Raw genomic sequence first — 27,951 nt, 5'->3', positions numbered from 1 at the left:
CACTGCATTATCAGTTTTAAACATGTTCAGTATTATTGCATACAAAGAACACTTTTTAAAATGTTGACTATAGTTGTTTATCAAAAATAAATTGAAGCACTTACTTTTTGTTGCTGCACATCAGCCACTGATTTTGCACTGGCTTGGAGTCACCATGGAGACTGTCCAATACAAATCTGCTCTGTTAGAAATTAAGGTTACATTTAAACTGTGCTCAGCCAGTCACGTCCACTGCTATGCCATGTGACTCTCACTTTCGTTGTACATCTTGAACATAAGGTTAACAATATTCACAAATCCTTACAAACAACTCAAACGCTGATGTACCAAATTATCTGTATATTCAGGTTCAAGGTGCTGTTACGGACATTACAAAAGCTTACCAAATTGTGCATGAATAAACAAAGTAATAATTAGACTAATAATAATAATAATAATAATAATAATTAGAAGGCAGGAAAAAACACAAAAACACGTCAAGTTTCTGAAGAAGAAAGGTATAGAAATCAATAAAACAATGTTGATATGGACCTCACACACATCTTTATCAGAAACTCCCCAGGTAAAAATATCACTCCATCAGAAGCAGAACCACACAACACCTGTACAGAGAGAAAACTACGTTTTCACGCACAACCAAAACTCAAATCTGCTCCCACAGAAAAACATCCAGATCAAAAATCCAAATCTTTACTGCTTTAGTATTCTCGCCTGTCAGATCTGCACTCATTAACTCACCTCTTCAGACTGTCTTTTGAGAACCCGTGACATATTGAACTTTTATTAATACATATTAACACGTGCTTATCAGTTTACTTTCTAGAAAGTAAACAAAGCCCGGTTGTTGCTTTTATTAGATTATTGCACTGTGAAATGTTTTTCTAACTTTTTTGTTTTTCTAATTTATACTTGATTACGATTCATCTTAGAATATATAAGATGCACACATGTTTAAATTGTTTATACATTTTATATGAGGTACTGTATAGTAACAGCTAATAATTAAAACCTTCTTCATCTGCAGTTACTACTTTATTCTGGGAACAAAACAGGAGTTATTATTTTAACTATGGGCTATGGACATCAGCCAGTAAGAAATTATTAAAAATAATATATCAGAATTCTAGCATTAAATAGATAATGTTACAAGATCACTCCAAGTCTCTACTGCACTTAAACCAGTAAATAATTTACCAAAATTATTTTTTTTAAAAAGTCATTTAAAAAATGGCATTATAAAATATTTCCAAGAGAATGTAAATTTGCCCTCCCTCATATTCTCATTCATAATTGAATATAACTTGACTATAACTGAGTATTAATAATGAAATAGTCTATCCCACACACTATAAGCCTTTGCTATAGTGCCATCTACAGGATAAAAGTACAGCATCTCCTCAGACATCAAATATTTAACATGTTCAAGTGAAGACAATCAGTTGAAAAAACTTTATTTCAATGTTAAAATACACTTATTTGAATTTTCTTTCTTGTTCCTACCATGATGTGCAATCCATCAGCAACGCTCTTTCATATGAGCAGCTTGTAAACACACAAGTATGCATGTTGTAATCACATTAAGAGGCATTTGTTCTTATATTACATTTTTAAAGCCAATTTGCTAAAAGAACGAGATCAATGTGTTAATGTTTGCAATCGTATCAAAGCCAAGCTGTCCAGTATTCACATTTGTAGTTATTGAAATTCACAGTTTCAATGTTATCTTATTTTTTGACACTAATGTACTTAATCAAGGTGCTTCCTTAGAAACATTTCGAGTTCAGTAGTACTAGATGTGGTTCATGAAATGAAACTTAACTGGCCTAACAGTTCTCAACTAACAATGACTAGTAAAAGTACCATTTGGCAGTCAGGTAATTACTTTCAGTATAATCTTAAACACTTACCATGAGGCACTAAGAGCTAACAATATTTGTCTTATGTAGTCTTACTTGTTTTCTGTAAGTAAAAAGAATTAAATAACAAACAGTTTGTAATTATGGGGAGTATCTTACATGTAAACAATCATTTGCATAATGTTCTAATCAAAGTTTTTGGTCACTGGGGCATATTGCAATTTTTGTATGTACATGGCATCAATGAAATTAGCTGTGCTAACCGTTTTATACCGTCCATGATCACACATCAGTGATTACACTTCAATCTTTTCCTGTTGCCTTTAAACAACAGCTTTACCCAGCCAGCTGGGCCTGAAACACTGTTGGCCGTTTGTGAAGAGCAGCGGATATCCAGCATCAATAACATCCATCCCTCCAGCTTGCATCACGCAGGGCACTCAAGGATGCCATACTCTTTGGGGGAGTCAGTAAGCTGAGAAAAATGAACACAGGCATTTTTTTGTGTAATATGGAACCGTAAAATAGCCTGAAATCTGTAACTACTATGATTTATGATTAGCAAACGTACTTGCAAAACGATTTACAATGTAAATAGAGTATATATAGGATATTACATGGTTGTGCGAAGATATTAAGTTTATCTTTGAGTGGTGAATGCATATATCACAAGTGAGCGAAGCGAACAAATGAAATATTTTTGAACACAAGAAGATAAACTTCATATCTTCGTGTCACAGTGTATTATTCTTTTTAGACACATCCACAAAAAATATGCAAGTTAATCAAAAGAATTTTAATTTTGAACTGGTTCACCATTTTGAAAACATGCGTCTAGTCAACGGGGAAACACTGGGAGTGACGTCATTGGAGTGAAATATCAGGAATTACCATACATACAGGACACTTTTTCAATGGAATAACAACGTGTTCTATTTCCTTCTAATGGGTTTTATTCATTGGTCTGACAGCATGCAATATTGTTAGCATATCGCTTATCCTGTGTGTACCACGTCACTCTACCCAATGGAGAATGAGCGTTGAATATGGTTTACGATTATTGCATGGTTGTCAAGACAACATGACATTACACGCTGGAGCTGATGTGAATATTCAGTGGGAGAGTTTTCTGCTGCACATGCGCAGAAGCATTTCTTTGTTCGCCAGTGGAGCCATCGAATATGTATGTATAATAATAATATTGCCTGGCTTTTTTTTCATGGTACAGTGCTGAGCGTAAATGAGTGCACCCCCTTTGAAAAGTAACATTTTAAACAATATCTCAATGAACACAAACAATTTCCAAAATGTTGACAAGACAAAGTTTAATATAACATCTGTTTAACTTATAACGTGAAAGTAAGGTTAATAATATAACTTGGATTACACATTTTTTCAGTTTTACTCAAATTAGGGTGGTGCAAAAATGAGTACACTCCACAACAAAAACTACTACATCTAGTACTTTGTATGGCCTCCATGATTTTTAATGACAGCACAAGTCTTCTAGGCATGGAATGAACAAGTTGGCGACATTTTGCAACATCAATCTTTTTCCATTCTTCAACAATGACCTCTTTTAGTGACTGGATGCTGGATGGAGAGTGATGCCCAACTTGTCTCTTCAAAATTCCCTGTAGGTGTTCGATTGGGTTCCGATCAGGAGACACACTTGGCCATTGAATCACTTTCACCCTGTTCTTCTTCAGAAATCCAACAGTGGCCTTAGATGTGTGTTTAGTCATGCTGGAAAAGTGCACAACGACCAAGGGCACGGACTGATGGTAGCACCTTCTCTCTCAGTATAGAGCAATACATCTGTGAATTCATGATGCCATCAATGAAATGCAGCTCCCCGACACCAGCAGCACTCATGCAGCCCCATATAAGGACACTGCCACCACCATGTTTCACTGTAGGCACCATGCATTTTTCTTTGTATTCCTCAACTTTGCGACACCATACAGTTTTGAAGCCATCAGTTCCAAAAACATTTATCTTGGTCTCATCACTCCAGAGTATAGAGTCCCAGTAGTCTTCATCTTTGTCAGCATGGGCCCTGGCAAACTCTAGGTGGGCTTTTTTGTGCCTGGGCTTTAGGAGAGACTTCTTTCGTGGACGGCATCCATGCATGCCATTCCTCTGCAGTGTACGCCGTATTGTGTTACGGGAAATAGTCACCCCAGTTTGGCTTTCTACTTCTTTAGATAACTGCAGTGAACTCGCATGCTGATTTTCTTCAACTCTTCTCATCAGAAGATGCTCCTGTCAAGGTGTTAACTTCCGTGGACGACCTGGACGTCTCTGTGAGATGGTTGCAGTTCCATCTTTCTTAAATTTCTGTACCACTTTTGCTACAGTATTCTGACTGATAAGTAAAGCATTGCTGATCTTCTTGTAGCCTTCACCTTTGTGGTGTAAAGAAATTATTTTCTTTGGGGAATTCTGAAGAGACAAGTTGAGCATCACTCTCCATCCAGTCACTAAAAGAGGTCATTGTTGAAGAATGGAAAAAGATTGATGTTGCAAAATGTCACCAACTTGTTCATTCCATGCTTAGAAGACTTGGTGCTGTCATTAAAAATCATGGAGGCCATACAAAGTACTAGATGTAGTAGTTTTTGTTGTGGGGTGTACTCATTTTTGCACCACCCTAATTTGAGTAAAACTAAAAACTGTGTAATCTAAGTTATATTATTAACCTTACTTTCACGTTATAAGTTAAACAGATGTTATATTAAACTTTGTCTTGTCAACATTTTGGAAATTGTTTGTGTTCATTGAGATATTGTTTAAAATGTTACTTTTCAAAGGGGGTGTACTCATTTACGCTCAGCACTGTATATCAGACATATTCCATTCAGCTAGCATGATATTGAACTCGTCTTCGACTCCATTCTAGCTGAATGGAATATATCTGATATAACACTCAACGCTATCCAATATTATTGAAATATGTTACTCAATGTCCTGGATGTAGTTCGTATGAAAAATACGAATGGCGTATTTCTTAGGAAACATTTGTGTCTAATTAGATAGATAGATAGATAGATAGATAGATAGATAGATAGATAGATAGATAGATAGATAGATAGATAGATAGATAGATAGATAGATAGATAGATAGATAGATAGATAGATAGATAGAATCCATATTCTAATAGTTTAAGCCAACTAATATGGATTGTTTCAGGCTGTGATTGGTGATTACCTGCGCGCTGGCTGAGCGATCTTGCTGCGTGTGGTCCCACTGGTGCCAATGAAGGAGGCTGGTCGAGGTAGAGCACTGCGACTTGTAGTGGATGGAGTGCTGGCTTTACTGGGTTTACTAACACTATTGCTGGAGAGTGAGTTTAAACTAACAGATGAAGGCATTGTGATGGGACCCTGTATTGTAGGACTGACATAGGCAGTGGCTTTCACTGGTTGTCGTGTTGCAGTGGAGAAGGTGCCTATACTCTGTACCCGCTGCTGCAGCTGACCTGGAGATGGAACTGACATTACAGATTATATATGAGTTAAATCAAAGTGCGTGTCAGTGTATGGTATATAACTGATTTAGGAAGTAATCATACCATATTATAGAAAATTATATTACAACCCCAATTCCAAAAAATTTGGGACACTGTAAAATATCAATAAAAACAGAATGCGATAATTTGCAAATCATGAAAGCCCTTTATTTCGATGAAAATAGTACAAAGACAACATATCAAATGTTGAAACTGAGAAATTGTATTATTTTTTGAAAAATATATGACTAAATCATTTTGAATTTATATATCAGCCCCTATTGAATTTATATATCCAGCCTCTATTGCTTCAGGACAAACTGAACAGGATGCGAGTGGACCCCTGCCTGGTCACCTGGCTCTCCAGCTACCTCACTGACAGGCCACAGTACGTCAGGCTGAAGGACATCACGTCTGACACCGTGATTAGCAGCACCGGAGCACCCCAGGGCACGGTGCTGGCCCCTCTTCTCTTCACCCCGTACACCGTGGACTTCTGCTACAACTCGGAGCTGTGTCACATTCAGAAGTTTGCCGATGACACAGCCATCGTTGGAAGCTGGACTCTCTGGTAACGGTGGCAGAGAAGAGATCTATGGACAAACTATTGAACATCATGGACGATCCCAGTCACCCTCTGCACACCGTCATCAGCAACCAGAGGAGCCTGTTCAGTGACAGAATGCTCCTTCCCAAGTGCAGGACGAACAGACTTAAAAACTCCTTTGTCCCTCACGCCATCAGACTGTACAACTCCTCTCTGAGGGGGAGGAGGGGTAACAGGAGGACAGAGGATGGGAAGGAGCAGTAGCCTAGTTTAACAATAAGCAATACCGGACAATGTGCAATATAATGTGCAATATCTCTCCTGCCGCCCCCCCCCCCCCTTTTTCCCCCGCCTTCCCCCCCTTCCCCATATCTTATTCTTTTTATATTTGTATATGTAAATAATTTATTTTAATTTATCTAGAAGTTTTCTCTATTTATTTTCTCTGTTTATCTGTAATGATGCTGCTGGAATCTTAATTTCCCTGAGGGAACCCCCCCAAAGGGATCAATAAAGTTTAATCTAATCTAATCTAATCTAATCTAATCTAATCTAATCTAATCTAATCTAATCTATAGTATAATCGATTTTATAGATGAATATACTAAAACCATTTTGAATTTAGTGACAGCAACACGTTTCAAAAAAGTTGGGACAGGGGTATGTTTACCACTGTGCTGCATCACCTCTACTTTTAACAACACTCTGGAAATGTTTGGAAACTGAGGAGACCAACTGCTGTAGATTTGAAAGTGAAATGTTGTCCCTTTCTTGCCTGATATACAATTTCAGTTGCTCAACATTTTTTGTCCTTTGTTGTATTTTGCGCTTCATAATGCACCAAATATTTTCAGTGAGAGTCAAGTCTGGACTGCAGGCAGGCCAGTTTAGCACCCGGACTCTTTTACTATGGAGCCATGCAGTTTTAATATGTGCAGAAAGCAGTTTGGCATTGTCTTGCTAAAAGAAGGAAGGCCTTCCCTGAAAATGATTTCATCTGGATGGCAGCATGTTGCTCCAAAACCTGTATGGGATGTGAAACCCAAGATGTTTAAACCCAGATGTGAAAGCTACCCATGTCATATGCACTAATCCGTCCTCATACCATCACAGATGCTGGCTTTTGAACTGTGTACTCATAACAAGCCAGATGGTCCCTCTCCCCTTTTAGCCTGGAGGACGTGGTGTTCATGATTTCAAAACGAAATTCAAACTGCGATTCATCAGACCACAGGACAGTTTTCCACTTCGCCTCAGTCCATCGTAAAAGAGCTCGGGCCCAGAGAAGGTGGCGGTGTTTCTGGATATTGTTTATGGTTTCAACTTATATTTGTGGATGCAGTGACACACTGTTTTCACAGACGATGGTTTTCGAAAGTGTTTCTGAGCCCATACAGTGATTGCCACTACAGACACGTGTCTGCTTTTAATGCAGTGTCACCCAAAGGCCTGAAGATCACAGGCATCCAATGTCAGTTTTCAGCCTTGTCCCTGCGTACAGAGATTTTTCTGGATCATCTGAATCTTTTAATGATTATGTACTGTAGATGATGTGATCCCCAAATTCTTTGCAATTTTACATTAAGAAATGTTATTCTTAAATTGTTGTACTGTTTGCCCACACATTATTTCACAGAGCAGTGAACTCCTCCCCATCTTTACTTCAGAGAGACTCCGCCTCTCTGGGATGCTCTTTTTATACCCAATCATGTTACTGACCTGCTGCCAATGAACCAAATTGTTTTTTTTTAACATTACACAACTTTTCCAGTCTTTTATTGCCCCTGTCCGAACTTTTTTGAAATAAAATTTGCTGGCACTAGATTCAAAATGAGCATATATTTTTAAAAAAACAATAAACATTTCTCAGTTTCAACATTTGATATGTTGTCTTTGTACTATGAAATATAAGATTTCCATGATTTGCAAATCATAGCATTCTGTTTTTATGTACATTTGACGCAGCATCCCATCTGTCTGTACTTTTGCAAATAAAAATCATGAAATACAGTTTCACATTCTTATATTTATCATTTTGATGCAGGGATATAGACATTTGGGATATGTACAAAAGCCCTCAGGATTATTAAAGTATTTGATTTATGATTCTGAAGATAGCTTTTAGTTATAGTTCTCCATCATCATGACATGACTTACAGAAACAAAACATCTGAAAGTTGTGCAATTGATCTCACTATTAGAGCTTAAGCTATATATTAGGGAATTGTTTCAGTATGATTTTTTTTTTATTTTTAATTCTTTCACAGTGCTCATCTCATCTCATCTCATTATCTCTAGCCGCTTTATCCTTCTACAGGGTCGCAGGCAAGCTGGAGCCTATCCCAGCTGACTACGGGCGAAAGGTGGGGTACACCCTGGACAAGTCGCCAGGTCATCACAGGGCTGACACATAGAAACAGACAACCATTCACACTCACATTCACACCTACGGTCAATTTAGAGTCACCAGTTAACCTAACCTGCATGTCTTTGGACTGTGGAGGAAACCGGAGCACCCGGAGGAAACCCACGCGGACACGGGGAGAACATGCAAACTCCACACAGAAAGGCCCTCGCCGGCCCCGGGGCTCGAACCCGGACCTTCTTGCTGTGAGGCGACAGCGCTAACCACTACACCACCGTGCCGCCCTTTCACAGTGCTGTTTTGTGTTAATTATTATGTGTCTGAATGTTGGTTGTGATAACTCTTGTGTTGCTTTCTTGAATAGTGCTTGCTTTTGTGTGAGCCTTACTTGCAGACTGAAGCCTGGAAAGGCCGCTTGAAGAGTCAAAGCTCTGACTGCTGCGTAGGGACGATGGTGAAGATTGAAATGAAGAGAAACTTGTGTGACTGGTAGGAGCTGCAATACTTGTCACACTTGGCATCGACAGCATGCTGGGAGCTCGTATCAGATTTGGCATGCTTTTCCGCAGCATATCTAAAAGTACAAATTGCAAAAAATCAAGTGAGATACTTTCAATATTCAATGTAAAAAAAAAAAGCCCTGAAACATTTGATATGGCACAAAATGAAGATGAACTTTGTCACCTGTCAGATATATTAAAAAAAATTCCTTTAATACTCTAATAATGAAAATATCTTTATACAAACAGCCCACGCCTCTACTACCTCATCCAGCATCTGCTAATCCACCCCACCCACTCTGGCATAAACAGATAAACATTTGCTCTCTAGGCCAAAGTGTGCCATAAACCGCCATTCAACTGCTCATAATCAGTAAAACTGGCCACTTGTTGTCAAATGGCACATGTAGTGACTATATTTAAAAATGATGAAAAAGTTATTGTATATGACGATATATACGCCCTGCAAATGCAGTCTGTAGGTAGGCATCCTGATTGTCGCCCATCTTTTTCTAGGTACAATATGTCAGCCCCTGTGTACCCATCCATCACCACTTATCTGATATTACTGGGGTAAGTAGACCATTATTAATGACACTGACATAGTAGTGGCATGTTAGTGGGCATTGCATTGGTACTACTGTGTCAAGCAGAACAGTGTTTCTGGGATTTTAACCACTGCGTACAACTACTGGTGTACAGTAAAAGACTCCAGCTTTTTCATGCACAATTTATGTTAATCAGTCTTTTACTGGTGTCAGGGTCTGGCCACTTTACTGCTGTTGGCTGGACATTTTTGGGTGTTTAAAAATCCCAATAATCCAATACGCTCACATTAGTAACACATCAAGCAAACCACTACCACATCAGTATCGCCACTGTGCGGAGAATGATACACAAACCAAATAATACATGGTCAGAGGTGGTTTTATGATCGTCCCTTTAGAGTGATATATAGTATTGGCGGGTGGGGGGATACTGGTAAGACCCCTACAATCTGATATTGTATATGTGTTAAAATATGTGTTAAAATAGTCACCACTTTCATATCACTGCCAGCAGCTCCTTCAACCTGCAACGAGGTGGGGTATCTGATTGAACAGACCATTGATGTAGGCTGAAGGTAGGTGTATTTTATAAACTGACTTGTCACTCTATAATACACAGTACTGTGCAAGTCTTAGGCACATGTAAAGAAATGCTGTCGACCAAAAATGGCTTAAAAATAATGAAATGAAATGAAATGTTTCAACATTAAAAAAATACTCTAAACAGCAGTAAGCCATAATAAATGAAACAAAGTCAATATTTGGTGTGAGACGACCCTTTGCTTTTAAAAAAAAAAAGTAGTCTCAGGTACAATGAGAGCAGTTTGATAAGGAAATGAGCTGTAGGTTTTACTGAGCGTCTTGCAGAACCAGCCACAGTTCTTCTGGACACTTTGACTGTCACACTCGCTTCTTCATTTTGCAGCAAAATCCAGGAGCCTTCATTATGTTTTCTTTTTTAATCTGAAAAGTGGTTTCTTATGTAATATGCTGCTCAGATAGAATTTATTTTTTCTGTAACATTTAATTTTGTGCTGGAAAATGAACATTTGGAACTCTAAAATGTTTTTGTACTGACTTGATAATGTAGAAGTCATAAAATAGAAATCTATAACAAAGTTTGTATGGAAAAAAATAGGGTGCCTAAGATTATTGCACAGTACTGTAAAAGACATATATATTATTTACCAGCTGGAAGGTCTGTATCGTGAAATACCGTGACCAAGGTCTCTGGGCCAAGGTCAGTATTTTCAAGACCTCGGTCACGGTATTTCACAGGACCGACCTTAAAGCATATACGCAGAGCCATGGCCTCACTTTCGTTTATAAATGCTTTGAGACCTCAAGAATGGCACAGGAATAGTTTTAAGCATTAACAATAAATCTAATATAGTAATTTTTACGATTAACCCTTTGGTGACTGACCCCTTGAAAATGGTTCCTCCAGGAACCATGACGTTTCAGTTGTCAAGACAACGGAAAAACTAAAATACAAGAGCATTTTGTTTTGTGCACAAGAGCATTGTGACGTATCTTTCTGTTTTTGTATTTTAGTTTTTCCGTTGTCTTGACAACTGAAATGTCATCGTTCCTGGAGGAACCATTTTCAAGGGGTCAGTCACCAAAGGGTTAAAGTGATTTATATAGGTAGTGGTCTGAGTGAATGACCTTGACGTCTGTAACGTCACAACAGGAAGTCTATCAGTCTCATCGCCATTTCCACTATACTAAAACACAGAGCTGACTGCAACTCCAATCCTCCATTTTGAGCCAATTTATCACCATGCCATGTAGATGTGTTACTGGTGGGTGCAGCAACACGACAGAAGCTGGATTTACGTTGCATTCATGGCCCAAGAATGTTCAAACTGCGAAGATCTGGACGCGTTTTATGAGAAGTTCATGGGCACATTGGGCGCCTACAAAGTGGTCTCTCCTCTACTTTGCACATTTTACTGAAGACTCGTACGAGACCTCTGATCTGTTGAGGAGCGTTGGCTATAAGCCCGTATTAAAAGAGGGTGCAGTACTAACAATTAAAGAAAAAGAAAACTACAAGAAAAGGAAAGTATTTATTTTATTTTTTTTAAAGGAAAGTGAGTTCAGTTGCACCAGTCCTCCCGGAGTGAGCCAAAGGTTATTGTTAAAACCCGGGACAGAACGGGACGGGACATATTGCTCGGGCAGTGACCTCCTTGCAGTTGTTGCTAAAACCGGTGACATCCCGTTCCATCCCAGGTTTTAGTAATTGTCTGAGCCCAGCAATAATGGCGGAATACACAGTATGAAGAAAAGTGAATGAGTGGAGCAGCCGTCTGATTTCTAAACTGGATGTTGCTGCCATCTCGCCCTTACATGGAAGAAGCGAATGAACAGAGAACTGAACAAACAACTGAAAGTCAGATTGTTTCAAAAACAATCGGCCTTCAAGAAGCGAGAACACAGACAGGTAAGCTCTGACTCTCACTTGGATTAAAAAACCAAACCAAACGTTGTTTACCTGCATTTAGATTAATACATGTAACTTGTATTGTGTGTTTAAGTTACCGGTATAAGATTATTTAATTTGCTTCAGAATGTGATTGTCTCAGTTCATCTGATTATTTAATTAGCCTTTTACATTTTATCAGTGAAAATGCATGCATGTACGGTACATGTATGATGCATAAGTTATAACACCTATCCTGTTTTAATGAGAGTCAACTCACAATCAATGAAGTCAAATCAGTCTTAGTTGAGCAAGTCGGTAACGGTATTTCTTACTTTCACCATAAATTTTTATTTATATGATTTTGGTCTATAGCTGTAAAAGGCCTCGGCCTTAAAACCAGTTCCTGCTGTGATGTCACGCACTCGGCTGGCTGGCTCAGCGGGGCAGCTCGAATGCCAACTTTGCGGTCGATTTTAACTCCCAAAGATATATATATTTTTATTCCCATTTATGCAACATACAAGAGTCAAGGATGGAGGTACTATCCACTCAGAAATGTATTTAAAAATAAAGGTTCTGCGTATCTCCTTTAAGCTGGTAAATAATATATATATTTTTTTCTTTACCAAATTCTAACAGAAAATGAGAGCGCACGAAAGGGAAAACAAAGCCAAGGCGAGCCGGCATTTTGAATCCTCATTCACGGCTGTAATGCAAATGGCTTCCTCCTTGGTATACAAGTGCATGTCCATGGCAGGAAAAAAAACTACATTTTGCCGCCTATGTAGTCCCCTATTTATACAAAATTGAGTCATTCAGGATTCAGCCATGTTTTTGCTCGGCGTTAGCAACAGTTACAGGTTTTCGGCTTTCTCCTGAAATCTCATCTCATTATCTCTAGCCGCTTTATCCTGTTCTACAGGGTCGCAGGCAAGCTGGAGCCTATCCCAGCTGACTACGGGCGAAAGGCGGGGTACACCCTGGACAAGTCGCCAGGTCACCACAGGGCTTCTCCTGAAATGCTTTCTTTTATTTCGTCTTCACCAGGGTAGTAAAACTCGCTTTCGCTGTGAACACTGTTGTTATCGCTATCCATGCTGTAAAATTAATGCTATTCTCTTGAGAAATGCGAAAATAAATGTTGACAAAAAATTGCTGCTATGTTTGTTGTTGTTGTGAACAAGCAAGTCGCCAAAGGTCTGTAACCAGGGTCCGGATCGTAGGATTCCAGACCGCTCGCGAGCCAATCACAGCGCACAATTTGATGGAAACCGGACCGCGAAAAAAATAAAAACAGTTATTTCTCCCTCTCTCTCATATATATATATATATATATATATATATATATATATATATATATATATATATATATACAGTGGTGCTTGAAAGTTTGTGAACCCTTTAGAATTTTCTATATTTCTGAATAAATATGACCTAAAACATCATCAAATTTTCACACAAGTCCTAAAAGTAGATAAAGAGAACCCAGTTAAACAAATGAGACAAAAATATTGTACTTGGTCATTTATTTATTGAGGAAAATGATCCAATATTACATATCTGTGAGTGGCAAAAGTATGTGAACCTTTGCTTTCAGTATCTGGTGTGACCCCCTTGTGCAGCAATAACTGCAACTAAACGTTTGCGGTAACTGTTGATCAGTCCTGCACACCGGCTTGGAGGAATTTTAGCCCATTCCTCCGTACAGAACAGCTTTAACTTTGGGATGTTGGTGGGTTTCCTCACATGAACTGCTCGCTTCAGTTCCTTCCACAACATTTCAATTGGATTAAGGTCAGGACTTTGACTTGGCCATTCCAAAACATTAACTTTATTCTTCTTTAACCGTTTTTGGTAGAACAACTTGTGTGCTTAGGGTCATTGTCTTGCTGCATGACCCACCTTCTCTTGAGATTCAGTTCATGGACAGATGTCCTGACATTTTCCTTTAGAATTCGCTGGTATAATTCAGAATTCATTGTTCCATCAATGATGGCAAGCCGTCCTGGCCCAGATGCAGCAAAACAGGCCCAAACCATGATACTACCACCACCATGTTTCACAGATGGGATAAGGTTCTTATGCTGAAATGCATTGTTTTCCTTTCTCCAAACATAACGCTTCTCATTTAAACCAAAAAGTTCTATTTTGGTCTCATCCATCCAAAAATTTTTTCCAATAGCCTTCTGGCTTGTCCACGTGATCTTTAGCAAACTGCAGATGAGCAGCAATGTTCTTTTTGGAGAGCAGTGGCTTTCTCCTTGCAACCCTGCCATGCACACCATTGTTGTTCAGTGTTCTCCTGATGGTGGACTCATGAACATTAACATTAGCCAATGTGAGAGAAGCCTTCAGTTGCTTAGAAGTTACCCTGGGGTCCTTGGGGACCTTGCCGACTATTACATGCCTTGCTCTTGGAGTGATCTTTGTTGGTCGACCACTCCTGGGGAGGGTAACAATGGTCTTGAATTTCCTCCATTTGTACACAATCTGTCTGACTGTGGATTGGTGGAGTCCAAACTCTTTAGAGATGGTTTTGTAACCTTTTCCAGCCTGATGAGCATCAACAACGCTTTTTCTGAGGTCCTCAGAAATCTCCATTGTTCGTGCCATGATACACTTCCACAAACATGTGTTGTGATGATCAGACTTTGATAGATCCCTGTTCTTTTAATAAAACAGGGTGCCCACTCACACCTGATTGTCATCCCATTGACTGAAAACACCTGACTCTAATTTCACCTTCAAATTAACTGCTAATCCTTGAGGTTCACATACTTTTGCCACTCACAGATATGTAATATTGGATCATTTTCCTCAATAAATAAATGACCAAATGTTATATTTTTGTCTCAATTGTTTAACTGGGTTCTCTTTATCTACTTTTAGGACTTGTGTGAAAATCTGATGATGTTTTAGGTCATATTTATGCAGAAATATAGAAAATTCTAAAGGGTTCACAAACTTTCAAGCACCACTGTATATATATATACACACACACAGGATGTTTCAAAAAATTTTCACAGAAAGTTTCACAAGAAAGTTTCACAATCTAATAACTTTGCCAATTCTTGTTCAATTGACTTCAAATTTTAACAGCATGTGTCGAAACAGGTCAAAATTTTATGATTAATATTTTTTGTTTTTATCTTTTTAGGTATAGAAACGCCATTCACTGGAAAAGAAAAGGCGTTTTGTGTGTTAAGAGTACGCTCGAACACAGTCGAACAAGACTGTACACTGTGCATTTATGAGAGAATTCTCTAAAAATGCATCAACTGCAATGCAGATTTGGACACGGCACAAAAAGTTCAAAGAGGGAGGCTTTCTATGCAGGGCAAAAGGATCTGAACGACCACCAGCATCGGAAGAGATGGTCGAATGGGTTTGCCAATATTGAAAATTTGTGAAATCATTCACAGAATCCACATACCTTTGAATTTCTCATTCAAATTTTGAGGAATAAATCTTATATTGCTCAACATTAAGCCTGTTCAGATTAATTTGCCTAGACTACGTAGTTTCTGGGATATTTACATCTCAAATAATATCAAATTTTTTGAAACACCCTGTGTGTGTATATATATATATATATATATATATATATATATATATATATATATATATATATATATATATATATATACACAGAGAGAGAGAGAGAGAGAGAGAGAGTGCTTTGTTTGGCTACTGTAAAAAGAGAATTTCTGGATATCAGTAATATCTGTGAGTCTATTTGGGTGTCTGCTTGTAAATCAGTTAATGTACAAATGTAACCAAAGGCTGTATTCTGTGCTAAATAAAAATTTCTAAATGCAGTAATTGTACTGCACACAGTCCTGACCTGCGCCGGTGCGGTAACCCTGTGTTTCGGTGCTCGTGTAGCTGGCTGTGCTGGGACTGGGGCTGCTGAGGTACTGAGTGCTGGAGGAGCTGCAGCGGCGTGGCTCTCTGAGGCTGGACAAGTTGTGTGAGTGGGACACACTCCGCTGCATGGACCCTGTACGAAAAAGTCGTGGCTGGGGAGGTGGCAGATCATCAAAATCCTCCTCATCTTCCTCCATCCTCACATCAGTCCTCTCGGGGCGACGCAATCCTGAGTGCACAGAGAAGCTGGAGCTCCGGCGAGCACCTGTGGCCGAGGTAGTGGCGTACTCCTGACGCAGACCTGAACATATGAGCAGGCATGCAACATGGATCCGAATATTCATTTAACCTCATGCATGTCTTGTTCTGTCATGCCTATAATCCATATCAATCAAAATGTTCAAATAATTATATATTAAAGCTGATGATTGTGTTAAAAAGTACATACTCTCCTCCTGTAGCCGGGCCATGACCTGGACATCAGTCATGTCTTGAAGTTTGTAGTCCATAGAGACTGAATCATCGTCCAGCTCTGAGATGCTGAACTCATTGTTCATGGAAGACTGTGGACTGACGGCAGCATGTGGACGACTGTAATCTAGTGAAATGACAGTGTTAATTTGGGAGCAAACTAGGATTTTACTAAACCATTCACACTTTACTACAGGGTGGTGATAATAGGGTTATGTGACACCTTTATGACAACTGACATAAACCTACAAAAACATTTAAAAAGGCTTATTCCAACTGCCACTTCTGTCACAGAGACTGCTTTTTTCAAGTGGCATACAGTGGTGTTCTAACAAACGTAAAGACTAATTTTGAAGCTCAGTGGACTTCTAGTAGGTTAAAGTCATATAATGATGACGTGACAAAAATTACTATAAAAATTTAGGGTCAGAAAGAAATATATATAATTCTGTTATTACAGTGTTATCATATTGCTATTAGTTTTCATAAATATCACAATATAAATAATTATTATACATACGGGACACATTTTCAATGGAATAAAAACATTTTTTTCACGGTCCAGTTTCCATCAAATCCTGCGCTCTAATTGGCTGGCGAGCGGGTCCGTATCCTACGGTACGGACCCCGGTTATGGACCTCTGGCGACTCGCTCATTCACAACACCAACAAACATAGTAGCATTTTTTGTCAACATTTATCTTTTTTTTAATACAATTTATTTATAAGTATCAAAAATCTTATAAATCTTTGCCAGCATTTCTCAGGAGAATAGCATTAATTTTACAGCATGGATAGCGATAACGACAGTGTTCACAGCAAAAGCGAGTTTTACTACCCTGAGGAAGAAGAAATAAAAGAAAACATTTCAGGAGAAAGCTAAAAACCTGTAACTTGTAACTTGTAACACAGTTTGATCTCATTAGTTAATGAGGCCCATTTTGGACCATGTTATCCTAATACATAATATTATGTTAGGTAAAAACTTTAAACCAGTACAATCTCTTCTTCAAAGTTTCACCAAATGGCTTTATTTATACAATATAAAGGTCATAATACTGTATAACTTTGGTCGAACAAAAACGCCGAGCAAAAACATGGCTGAATCCTGAATGACTCAGTTTTGTATAAATAGGGCACTACATAGGTGGCAAAACGTAGTTTTTTTCCTGCCATGGAAGTGCACTTGTAAACCGAGGAGGAAGCAATTAGCATTACAGCCGTGAATGAGGATTCAAAATGGCAGCTCGGCTCGGTTTTCCCTTTCGGGCGCTCTCGTTTTCTGTTAGAATTTGGTAAAGAAAAAAAATAATAAATTATTTACCAGCTTAAGGTCGGTCCGTATGGTGAAATACCATGACCTCGGCCTTGAATACTGACCTTGGCCCAGAGGGCCTCGCTCAGTACTTTCAAGACCTTGGTCACGGTATTTCACCATACGGACCTCCCAGCTGGTAAATAACATATATGTATTCTATTCCCTTCTGGTGGGTTTCATTCATTTGGTTTGACAGCATGAAATATTGTTAGCATATCGCTTATTCTACATGTATTACATCACTCCACCCACCCAATGGAGAATGAGAGTTGAATATGGTTTACGATACTGCATGGTTGTCAAGACAACATGTCACACGGCTGAGCTGATGCGAATATCCAATGAGAGAGCTTTCTGCTGTGCATGCGCAGAAGCATTTCTTTGTTCTCCGGTGGCGTAAAACTTCCACGCTAGCGAGTGACTGTGACAATTTATAAACAAACATGGCTGCCAGGTTTGCTTCTTTAAATATAGAAGATTTTGAAAGAATTTTGAAAGAGAAAGACGCATTGAACACCCGAAAGGAATGTGTATGTATAATAATAATAATAATAATAATAATAATAATAATAATAATAATAATATTGGCTGGCTTTTTTCATGGTATAGCAGACATATTCCATTCAGCTGACTTGTCTTTGACTTGCTCAATATCATGCTAGCTGAATGGAATATATCTGATATACCACTCAACACCATCCAACATTATGTAAACATCACATAATATCTAATAAATAATAGAAAGAACCTCATTTTACAAAAGGACCTGGAGATACATAACTCACTACGTCATGACATTGTCATAAGTATTGATAAAATTCTATTCAGTTAGAGTAACACCATAATAAGCAGCTGAGAGTCAACAACATACAGCCCAACTACATCTGGAAAACCACACAAACCAAGCCCAAAATATTTAGACACTGGAAAAAGGAAACACATTTGTCGTCTTTTTTTAGCATGGGAAACAAGGTCACTGTGATGCACACACATTTCTGATGTGCAGACAGAATCCACTCCTGTACATTCCAAATTGGCTATGTACATCATAGGCACACTTTGCTTTGTAAGTGTTGTTTGCAGAAATGTATTAGATTTAATTCTGATTATTTGCTATAAAATAAGAACTTGGTGGCCACGGAATATTTTAAGTCATTACGTCAACCAAAATGTTCATCTAAAAAAATTAAACCCTCTAATATGAATCAGAGCAGTTTATGGACAAATGGAAGCATAACATAACAGATTACTGATTAGCTGCTGGCGTTGTAGTTGTAGACATTCTGCATTGTGGTATATGAAGTGGGTCACATTTCTAGAATGTGGACCTCACTGACATTCTGATCATGGTTACAGTCAGGCTTGTAGTACTCGAGTCCAGGACTCGGACTCGAGTCCGATTCGTGCCCTAATTTTAAGGACTCATGACTTGACTTGGACCTGAGCACTGATGACTTGGACCTGGGCTCGGACTCGTGCATTAACTGCGTTCGGATTCGTAAATTGGAGATGAGGACTCTGATTTTTTTATTTATTTTTTGTAACATGCGATAATAATTTGGCATAAGATATTTATATCTCATTAATTTTTGTACTAATTTAATTCAAGAGTGTCACACCTGTGCGCCTTGGCGCGTGCATCAGATAGACTCTTGGGTGCGCTACAGACAGCGTGCACGCGCCGTAAACAACTCACACCTACACAGGATTAAGGCGCAATCAGCGCACCTGTATAAAAACTGTGAAAACACTTACTTTGCGAAGTACTGAGTTGCATTGCAGACGCATTACTGAGCCTTATTTCCTTGTTTAGTTTCCTGATCCCTGATTTCCTGTTTCTCGTCTGATTCTGCTGAGTCTACGATAGCCTGTTTGTACCTCGCTCGACCTATTGCCTGTTTCACCGTTTTACGATTTTGCCTGCCATTCTGGATTGTTTACCTGTCTTCACTTGTATTATATTAATAAACACACCTTCTACACTTGCATCCATCTCCCAACCATCTCTGACAGAATACTTCACACTCCCTGATAAAGAGAAGCACATTCACCTGTTCATACGTCATGTTCAGGAACAAACTAATGTTAATGGCACTAAAACAGCCACCGTCAAATGGTGCGGTTGGAGTGTTGGACTTGACTCGAAAATTTTTTTAAAGACTTGGACTTGAACACTGGGGACTCGAGATTGGACTCAGACTTGAGGTTTAGTGACTCGACTACAACAATGGTTGTTACAGCCCAGCTTACACTTATTGGAATAAGCTTTCATAAAGATGTGTGTAGGCTTTATGTCAGGCCCTGTTTACACTTGGTTTTAAATTACGTCTTCGGTGATCTGGTCACAAGTGGACAGCCGAGACACATTGCCGTTTATATCTGTATGTATCATGCACCGCCAAGGTGTCCAGCTGACCACTTGTGTTCAGATTTCGTCACTGCCTACATCACTTCTGCTAGAAGGTCACAGGGCCCCATGCACAGCTACATTAAAAATGTTAAACCTGCAACATATTGTAATCATTTTCTTGCACTTCAACCATGTGCATCAGTGCTCCTCTCCATTTTTTCAAGTGTTGGCGCGCTATCACCAAAACAACCACCACATCCTGCACTGACGACGTATTTTCCTGTTATGTCCTTGTCGGGGACGCATCAGGACGCATTGTGTTTACTCTACAAAATATACATGGTCAAATGTGTCCCATACCACCTCGGCATGATGGGATCACAATGTGTCTTGATGGTCATTTATACATGTATTTAGCTGTCCACTTGTGATCCAATCACCCAAGATGCATTTTAAAACCAAGTGTAAACAGGGCCTCAGTTGTTCATAGGGTTACACACAGACTCCATGTAGACTTATAAACACAAGCCCTTACTATTGAATAAGGTACTTTTACAGTGGTGCTTGAAAGTTTGTGAACCCTTTAGAATTTTCTATATTTCTGCATAAATATGACCTAAAACATCATCAGATTTTCACACAAGTCCTAAAAGTAGATAAAGAGAACCCAGTTAAACAAATGAGACAAAAATATTATACTTGCTCATTTATTTATTGAGGAAAATGATCCAATATTACATATCTGTGAGTGGCAAAACTATGTGAACCTCTAGGATTAGCAGTTCATTTGAAGGTGAAATTAGAGTCAGGTGTTTTCAATCAATGGGATGACAATCAGGTGTGAGTGGGCACCCTGTTTTATTTAAAGAACAGGGATCTATCAAAGACTGATCTTCACAACACATGTTTGTGGAAGTGTATCATGGCATGAACAAAGGAGATTTCTGAGGACCTCAGAAAAAGCGTTGTTGATGCTCATCAGACTGGAAAAGGTTACAAAACCATCTCTAAAGAGTTTGGACTCCACCAATCCACAGTCAGACAGATTGTGTACAAATGGAGGAAATTCAAGACCATTGTTACACTCCCCAGGAGTGGTCAACCAACCAAGATCACTCCAAGGGCAAGGGGTATAATAGTCGGCGAGGTTACAAAGGACCCCAGGGTAACTTCTAAGCAACTGAAGGCCTCTCTCACATTGGCTAATGTTAATGTTCATGCGTCCACCATCAGGAGAACACTGAACAACAATGGTGCGCATGGCAGGGTTGCAAGGAGAAAGCCACTGCTCTCCAAAAAGAACATTGCTGCTCATCTGCAGTTTGCTAAAGATCATGTGGATAAGCCAGAAAGCTATTGGAAGAATGTTTTGTGGACGGATGAGACCAAAACAGAACTTTTTGGTTTAAATGACAAGCGTTATGTTTGGAGAAAGGAAAACACTGCATTCCAGCATAAGAACCTTATCCCATCTGTGAAACATGGTGGTGGTAGTATCATGTTTTGGGCCTCTTTTGCTGCATCTGGGCCAGGATGGCTTGCCATCATTCATGGAACAATGAATTCTGAATTATACCTGCGAATTCTAAAGGAAAATGTCAGGACATCTGTCCATGAACTGAATCTCAAGAGAAGGTGGGTCATGCAGCAAGACAACGACCCTAAGCACACAAGTCGTTCTACTATGAATGGTCAAAGAAGAATAAAGTTAATGTTTTGGAATGGCCAAGTCAAAGTCCTGACCTTAATCCAATCGAAATGTTGTGGAAGGACCTGATGCGACCAGTTCATGTGAGGAAACCCACCAACATCCCAGAGCCGAAGCTGTTCTGTACGGAGGAGTGGGCTAAAATTCCTCCAAGCCGGTGTGCAGGACTGATCAACAGTTACCGGAAACGTTCAGTTGCAGTTATTGCTGCACAAGGGGGTCACACCAGATACTGAAAGCAAAGGTTCACATACTTTTGCCACTCACAGATCTGTAATATTGGATCATTTTCCTCAGTAAATAAATGACCAAGTATAATATTTTTGTCTCATTTGTTTAACTGTGTTCTCTTTATCTACTTTTAGGACTTGTGTGAAAATCTGATGATGCTTTAGGTCATATTTATGCAGAAATATAGAAAATTCTAAAGGGTTCACAAACTTTCAAGCACCACTGTACATATATTTTATACTAGCTATGATGTCTTCTGTTACTGACTCAGTTCCAAATTAGCTATGCTGTTGTGCCTCATAGAAGAATGGAAGATGGATGAGTATGGTGAGGCTTACTGTGAGTAGCCGTGTGATAGAGGAATGAGGGCGATCTCTCGGCCAGGCCACCACAACTCCTCCCAATGAGAGGTGACTGGAGAGAGCAGTGGCTGGATTGAGGAGATGGAACTAGATCAACAGACACATGAGACATGATTCATTGTAATGGATTTACCAGATTTCAACTCAGGTGATGAATGTGATAATATGGCCATCATGCTTTGTTAAAGTAATATGAACAGTCATTTTACTTGAGGTCTATATTTATGTCCATGATAACACAGTATTACTATAAATGCTTTTCTATAGAGAACACATGCTGATTGAGCCACTTCCATAAAGGATGTCACCAGAACCAATCAATACGTCTCACATTTCCCTAAGTCTGACAGAAATATGCTGAGTAGTATAGAAGGACATATGATAGCTGGGTTTTTTTTTTTCCTAGAGCACAAATCAATAAAGATGCTAATGCTTTGAACTTTGCCATTTGTATATTATCCTCGTGTACACTCCATATGTCAAATATTTCGGTAAATTAAAAATGGCATGCAATGCAGTATAAATAATCTACTGTCAATATGTAAGGGGAAAGGATAAAAAAAAGGAGATAATTATTTCTATTACTTTTTGAGTCTGTTAGTATAGCTGTAGTGATGGTGTTACCTGTTTGTTCAGTTAGTGCAGGTTTAGTAAGAGATTTAACTGAGGTGCTTAAGAAGGAAAGTCCATCTACAGGTCTGTATGATAAGGATGATGCACTGCCAGAGAGAGCTCCTCTCCATCTTTTGGCTAAGAAAAGAATGGAAAGGATATTAATTACTGTTCAGATTGTGGAGGATATATATATATATATATATATATATATATATATATATATATATATATACATGTCAACCTATACGGAATGTCCGTATTTTATACGGATTTGATTCAATAAACGTAGTATACGGGCGTACAAATAAAGTTATACGGATTCTTTAAAAAAAACTTCAATATTTATTGAGAGCTATAATCAATTCCCACGATGATAAACGCGTACTGTACACCACAGACAGCCAGTAAAGAGTCTTATGAAATCGCGCGTTATCTTGTGGTAGCGAGACTTCGTTCCACTTTTGATCATGTGCACACCGCGTTGCGAGAATCCCGCCAACCGTGAAGTCATAGACATATAAACATAGACGCCGCCTTCTGCGTAGAATCATACGTCATCCTCGCCGCCATATTGGATGGGGCAAAGTGGAGATTCTTCAGCCGTCTCTGGTATGGCGTCTAGACAGTAGCCGAGAATAAAGATGCCTCATTCATGTGCTGCGTTTAACTGTACCAACAGGTTTACCGTCCAAACGAGATCACATGGGATTACCTTTCACAGGTGAGACTGGAAAAATACTTTGTATTCATTCTGAAGGTTTATTGTTATTAATATTGAATAAAAAGTAACTGGGATATATCATTGCTAATTATCATTCAAATTTTAGGTAAATTATTTTAATCTCATCTCATCTCATTATCTCTAGCCGCTTCATCCTTCTACAGGGTCGTAGGCAAGCTGGAGCCTATCCCAGCTGACTACGGGCGAAAGGCAGGGTACACCCTGGACAAGTCGCCAGGAAATTATTTTAATTTGCATCTTATACGGATTTTATAAGGGAAATACGGATTTTGGAGGTTGGTTATACAGGTTTGATTGACCAAAGGTTGACATGTATGTGTATATATATATATATATATATATATATATATATATATATATATATATATGTGTGTGTGTGTGTGTGTGTGTGTGTGTAGGTGAGAACTGAGAATATTAAGCTTAAGCTTGCTGTTGTTCAGTGAATCAGGCTTTGGTCAGGGTACACGGTTTTAGCTTTTTTTTAATGGTTAAGAAGGAATGAGTGTAACTTTCCTGCCTTCCCATTTCTGCTGTTTATTCAACTGAAAAATGGAAAAAAAAGTAATATCATGCATTTCACATACAAAATTCAGCTAATTATGATTAATTGATAAGCAACTGGAGCTGTGTGCTTTTGCTATACCACAGAAAATTAGCCTAGCCACAAACTACATGAAAGCAAGCATTCACAGCCGCCCACAAGAACAAAGCGTTTTCAGTGAGTGGCTAAACAAAGCTGTATTCATAACCTTCCAGCACACGGCCAACCTTTGCTCAATCTGGCCTTTCAACAGCAACAAGAGCTCGAAAGCTAAACAGCAGATTCCTCTGTACACACATCTCATATTTATACATACACACATCCAAACTGATCGTAATGCCGTGCCTGTGCGTGGAAATGAAGCCAGCACAATGTTTCCCTCTAGTTTAACTGAAAGGGTTAATATAGTCATAGTTTCTATGGTAACCATCCTCTCTACCATGGCTGCAAAACACTGTCGAATATTTCAGGGTAAAAGAGAATTAAGGAAAGGAAAAACGTTTACAGCTTGGTTTCTCTGCTGCATAAATAGACTAATATGTTAACATTTATCGGGATTATTACTACTGATATGGATTATTACTGACGGGGATGAAGAGAGAGACGTTTTTAAAATGTTACATATGCAAACACACTCATATAAACGCTGTAATATTACATTAAGTAGTACTATACATAGTATAATGTCATCATATAAAATGGCCTCACACCAGTTCATATGCTGAACAATATACAAATTTCAAATGTAATACAAGACTTTTTTTTTAACAAGATACACTCATCTTGATGTATCAGAACATCTATATTATTCAGAACATCACCCAGTATATTATTCACAATCACGTGATTATATGCAAAGATAATGACACTTACATAAGTATCCAAGTTTATTACCCATGGTTCTAATTTTACATTCCTTGCGCTAGTCATGCTCTTCTTAAAATCACAGTACCACTGCCCATATTCCAGCACAATATAATACTGCTGATCCACAGTGCTGTTACATACTATAGGACAGGCTGATGATGCTGATGATTGCTCTCTGAGGTACCAGTGCCAATGCAGCAGTTTTTAACTGAAATATAATCAGTACATTAAATAACTTTGCAAAAAAAGATTAACAATCACCCTGACAACGCGCTTTAAATTAAACCGATTGCCACTGAAAGAGCATATTAAACATTTCCAGTTTTCCTCTACGAATATTAACCTCTTCAATTAGCCACAATCAGATGTGCTCAGCTCTTACATTCTTCTAGATCGAACATGAAGTGTGCGATGCAAAATCAAGAATACCGTACCCTGGTCTAGTCGGTAGCATAAGGAACGCTTTGCTGACTCCACCTCAGGCCCAGGGTTGTCGAATACATGTCTACACCACTGCAGAGGGCTGAGGGCTGACCGAGGGAACAGCTTTGCTTTTGGAGACAAATACAACCTGCAGATATAAGCCACAATTTCACCATGTTATTTGTGTTGCAGAATGTCTATGTATGATATAGGATGATGGAGACATCCAGGTGTTATAAAGAGAAATATGGAAGAAAGGTCGCCTAATTGTGTGATCATGTTATCTTATCACAATAAACACAGACACACAACCTTTAGAGCAAAACATCACAATAATATATTTCTATATATTATTCTGATGTTTTGTTATAAGTGGGAAGATATATATATAGATATATATATATATATATATATATATATATATATATATATATATAAAATGTTTTGATATAAGAAAATGTGAAAATATGTTTGATGTTTTGATATAAGGAAAAATTTTATATATATATATATATATATATATATATATATATATATATATATATATATATATATATAAGCTTGCCTGTGACCCTGTAGAACAGGATAAGCGGCTACAGATAATGGATGGATGTTTTGATATAAGAAAAAATTAGATTAGATAGATAGATAGATAGATAGATAGATAGATAGATAGACAGACAGACAGACAGACAGACAGACAGACAGACAGACAGACAGATAGATAGATAGATAGATAAAGCTTGCCTGCGACCCTGTAGAACAGGATAAAGCGGCTAGAGATAATGAGATTTTATATATATATATATATATATATATATATATATATATAGCTTGCCTGTGACCCTGTAGAACAGAATAAGCGGCTACAGATAATGGATGGATGTTTTGATATAAGAAAAAATTAGATTAGATAGATAGATAGATAGATAGATAGATAGATAGATAGATAGATAGATAGATAGATAGAGCTTGCCTGTGACCCTGTAGAACAGGATAAAGCAGCTAGAGATAATGAGATTATATATATATATATATATATATATATATATATATATATATATAAAGCTTGCCTGCGACCCTGTAGAACACGATAAGCGGCTACAGATAATGGATGGATAGATAGATAGATAGATAGATAGATAGATAGATAGATAGATAGATAGATAGATAGATAGATAGATAGATAGATAGAGCTTGCCTGTGACCCTGTAGAACAGGATAAAGCAGCTAGAGATAATGAGATTATATATATATATATATATATATATATATATATATATAAATAAAGCTTGCCTGCGACCCTGTAGAACACGATAAGCGGCTACAGATAATGGATAGATAGATAGATAGATAGATAGATAGATAGATAGATAGATAGATAGATAGATAGAGAGAGAGATTTTCTCCAGCACAGGCTTTGAGTCTGGGTTCTGTGATGTACACTATAACAAAAGACACCTACAAAAACACTTCAGCTATTGCTGGAAGAGGATCTGCATACAGTATTTCTCTCCTAACTAGGCCATGAGTGTAAATATCAGAGAATTATTAGGTCAGCAGTGATAATATACTGTTCCCTGTGTCCTATGTGATGGAACAGTATCAGACCTGACAATATAAAAATCAGTGCTGAATGAAGTGCCTTGGTTTGAATGCATTTAGAATGCAAAGCAATAAGGCAGCAGGCTAGTGAAAGAAAGCGGTGAGAAATGGAGCAGGGTTGCAGTACCAGCTGTCCTCGGACTCTCGGTCGATGTTGAGAAGAGAAAAGAGGTCTAAGGTTTCCAGCTCGTCCAGCAGTGAGCTCTCAGCCTCGCTCTGAGCGTGGAAACACGCGTACTGCTCCTCTCTATTGTGCATTTCCAATTGCGTGGGCTGAGCTGAAAGGCAGTGACTCCCTGAATAAACATGACCGCCGGCCGGGTTCGCAGCGCAGCTCTGGTTGGGGAATAGATGTCCGCTGTGGGTGTAGTTATTAGCTGCTCTCGTCCTTAGCTGCTCGTTTTGTCGCTCCAGTTTGCGCACGAGCTCCTGCAGCTTTTTCACCTCGAGCTCCGCGTCCATAACGGCGCTGTTCCCGTTAACGTCCGCCATCGCGTGCAGCTTCATCACAGCCGCCTCCATGGAGCAAACAATCAAAACCAGCGATTAAAAAATGAAGGAAGAAATACACAGCGACTCAGCGATGGCAGTGTTTGTAGTCAGTGCGTGTGCGTGAGGTTTGTCTGCTCAGCTCGAGGCGACATGCTGCTTCTTTCAGATGCTGTTCGGTTCGATGCCCCCCTTTCTCCTTCCTCTCCGTTTCACACACACACACAGCTACAGCAAGACACCTTAAAGTGAAGACACCCCGAGAGCCACAGACTGGGGGGTTGTAGAAATTATGTCACAGAATTTTCATATTTGGTCTATTTTAGCATGAAGAAGACTAATATATGTCCATCCATCCACTCATACAGTGGTGCTTGAAAGTTTGTGAATCCTTTAGAATTGTCCATATTTCTGCATAAATATGACCTAAAACATCATCAGATTTTCACACAAGTCCTTGGTCATTTATTTTTTGAGGAAAATGATCCAATATTACATATCTGTGAGTGGCAAAAGTATGTGAACCTCTAGGATTAGCAGTTAATTTGAAGGTGAAATTACAGTCAGGTGTTTTCAATCAATGGGATGACAATCAGGTGTGAG

General features: G+C 38.6%; 1 protein-coding gene across 2 annotated transcripts; it reads right to left on the bottom strand.

The window, feature by feature from the left end:
• Positions 1 to 1,499: 1,499 nt before the first annotated feature.
• On the bottom strand, positions 1,500 to 27,553 carry slain1a (SLAIN motif family, member 1a). Of its 2 annotated transcripts, XM_060928770.1 has the most exons (9): positions 26,987 to 27,553; positions 25,266 to 25,402; positions 22,691 to 22,816; positions 22,043 to 22,153; positions 16,075 to 16,224; positions 15,604 to 15,927; positions 8,669 to 8,854; positions 5,068 to 5,350; positions 1,500 to 2,331 (listed from the first exon to the last, which is right to left on the bottom strand). In XM_060928770.1, exons 1-9 carry the CDS (start codon positions 27,379 to 27,381, stop codon positions 2,256 to 2,258), a joined length of 1,788 nt encoding a protein of 595 aa, XP_060784753.1. In that variant the 5' UTR covers positions 27,382 to 27,553; the 3' UTR covers positions 1,500 to 2,255. The 2 variants fall into 2 exon arrangements, with proteins under 2 accessions (XP_060784753.1, XP_060784755.1); XM_060928772.1 differs by lacking the exon at positions 22,691 to 22,816.
• Positions 27,554 to 27,951: the final 398 nt, after the last annotated feature.

This window comes from Neoarius graeffei, chromosome 9 (genome assembly GCF_027579695.1).
Source record: "Neoarius graeffei isolate fNeoGra1 chromosome 9, fNeoGra1.pri, whole genome shotgun sequence".
Taxonomy (NCBI): domain Eukaryota; kingdom Metazoa; phylum Chordata; class Actinopteri; order Siluriformes; family Ariidae; genus Neoarius; species Neoarius graeffei.
Note: the sequence above shows the minus strand (reverse complement) of the source record. Positions and strands in the feature narration are given on the sequence as shown.

Coding starts and splice junctions, on each gene's coding strand:
- slain1a (XM_060928770.1), bottom strand. CDS start 27,381: ATGGAGGCGGCTGTGATGAAGCTGCACGCGATGGCGGACGTTAACGGG. Junction 15,928..16,074: donor GGCCCGGCTACAGGAGGAGA/GTATGTACTTTT, acceptor TCATATGTTCAG/GTCTGCGTCAGGAGTACGCC. Junction 8,855..15,603: donor GGGTTACCGCACCGGCGCAG/GTCAGGACTGTG, acceptor TTGTACTTTTAG/ATATGCTGCGGAAAAGCATG.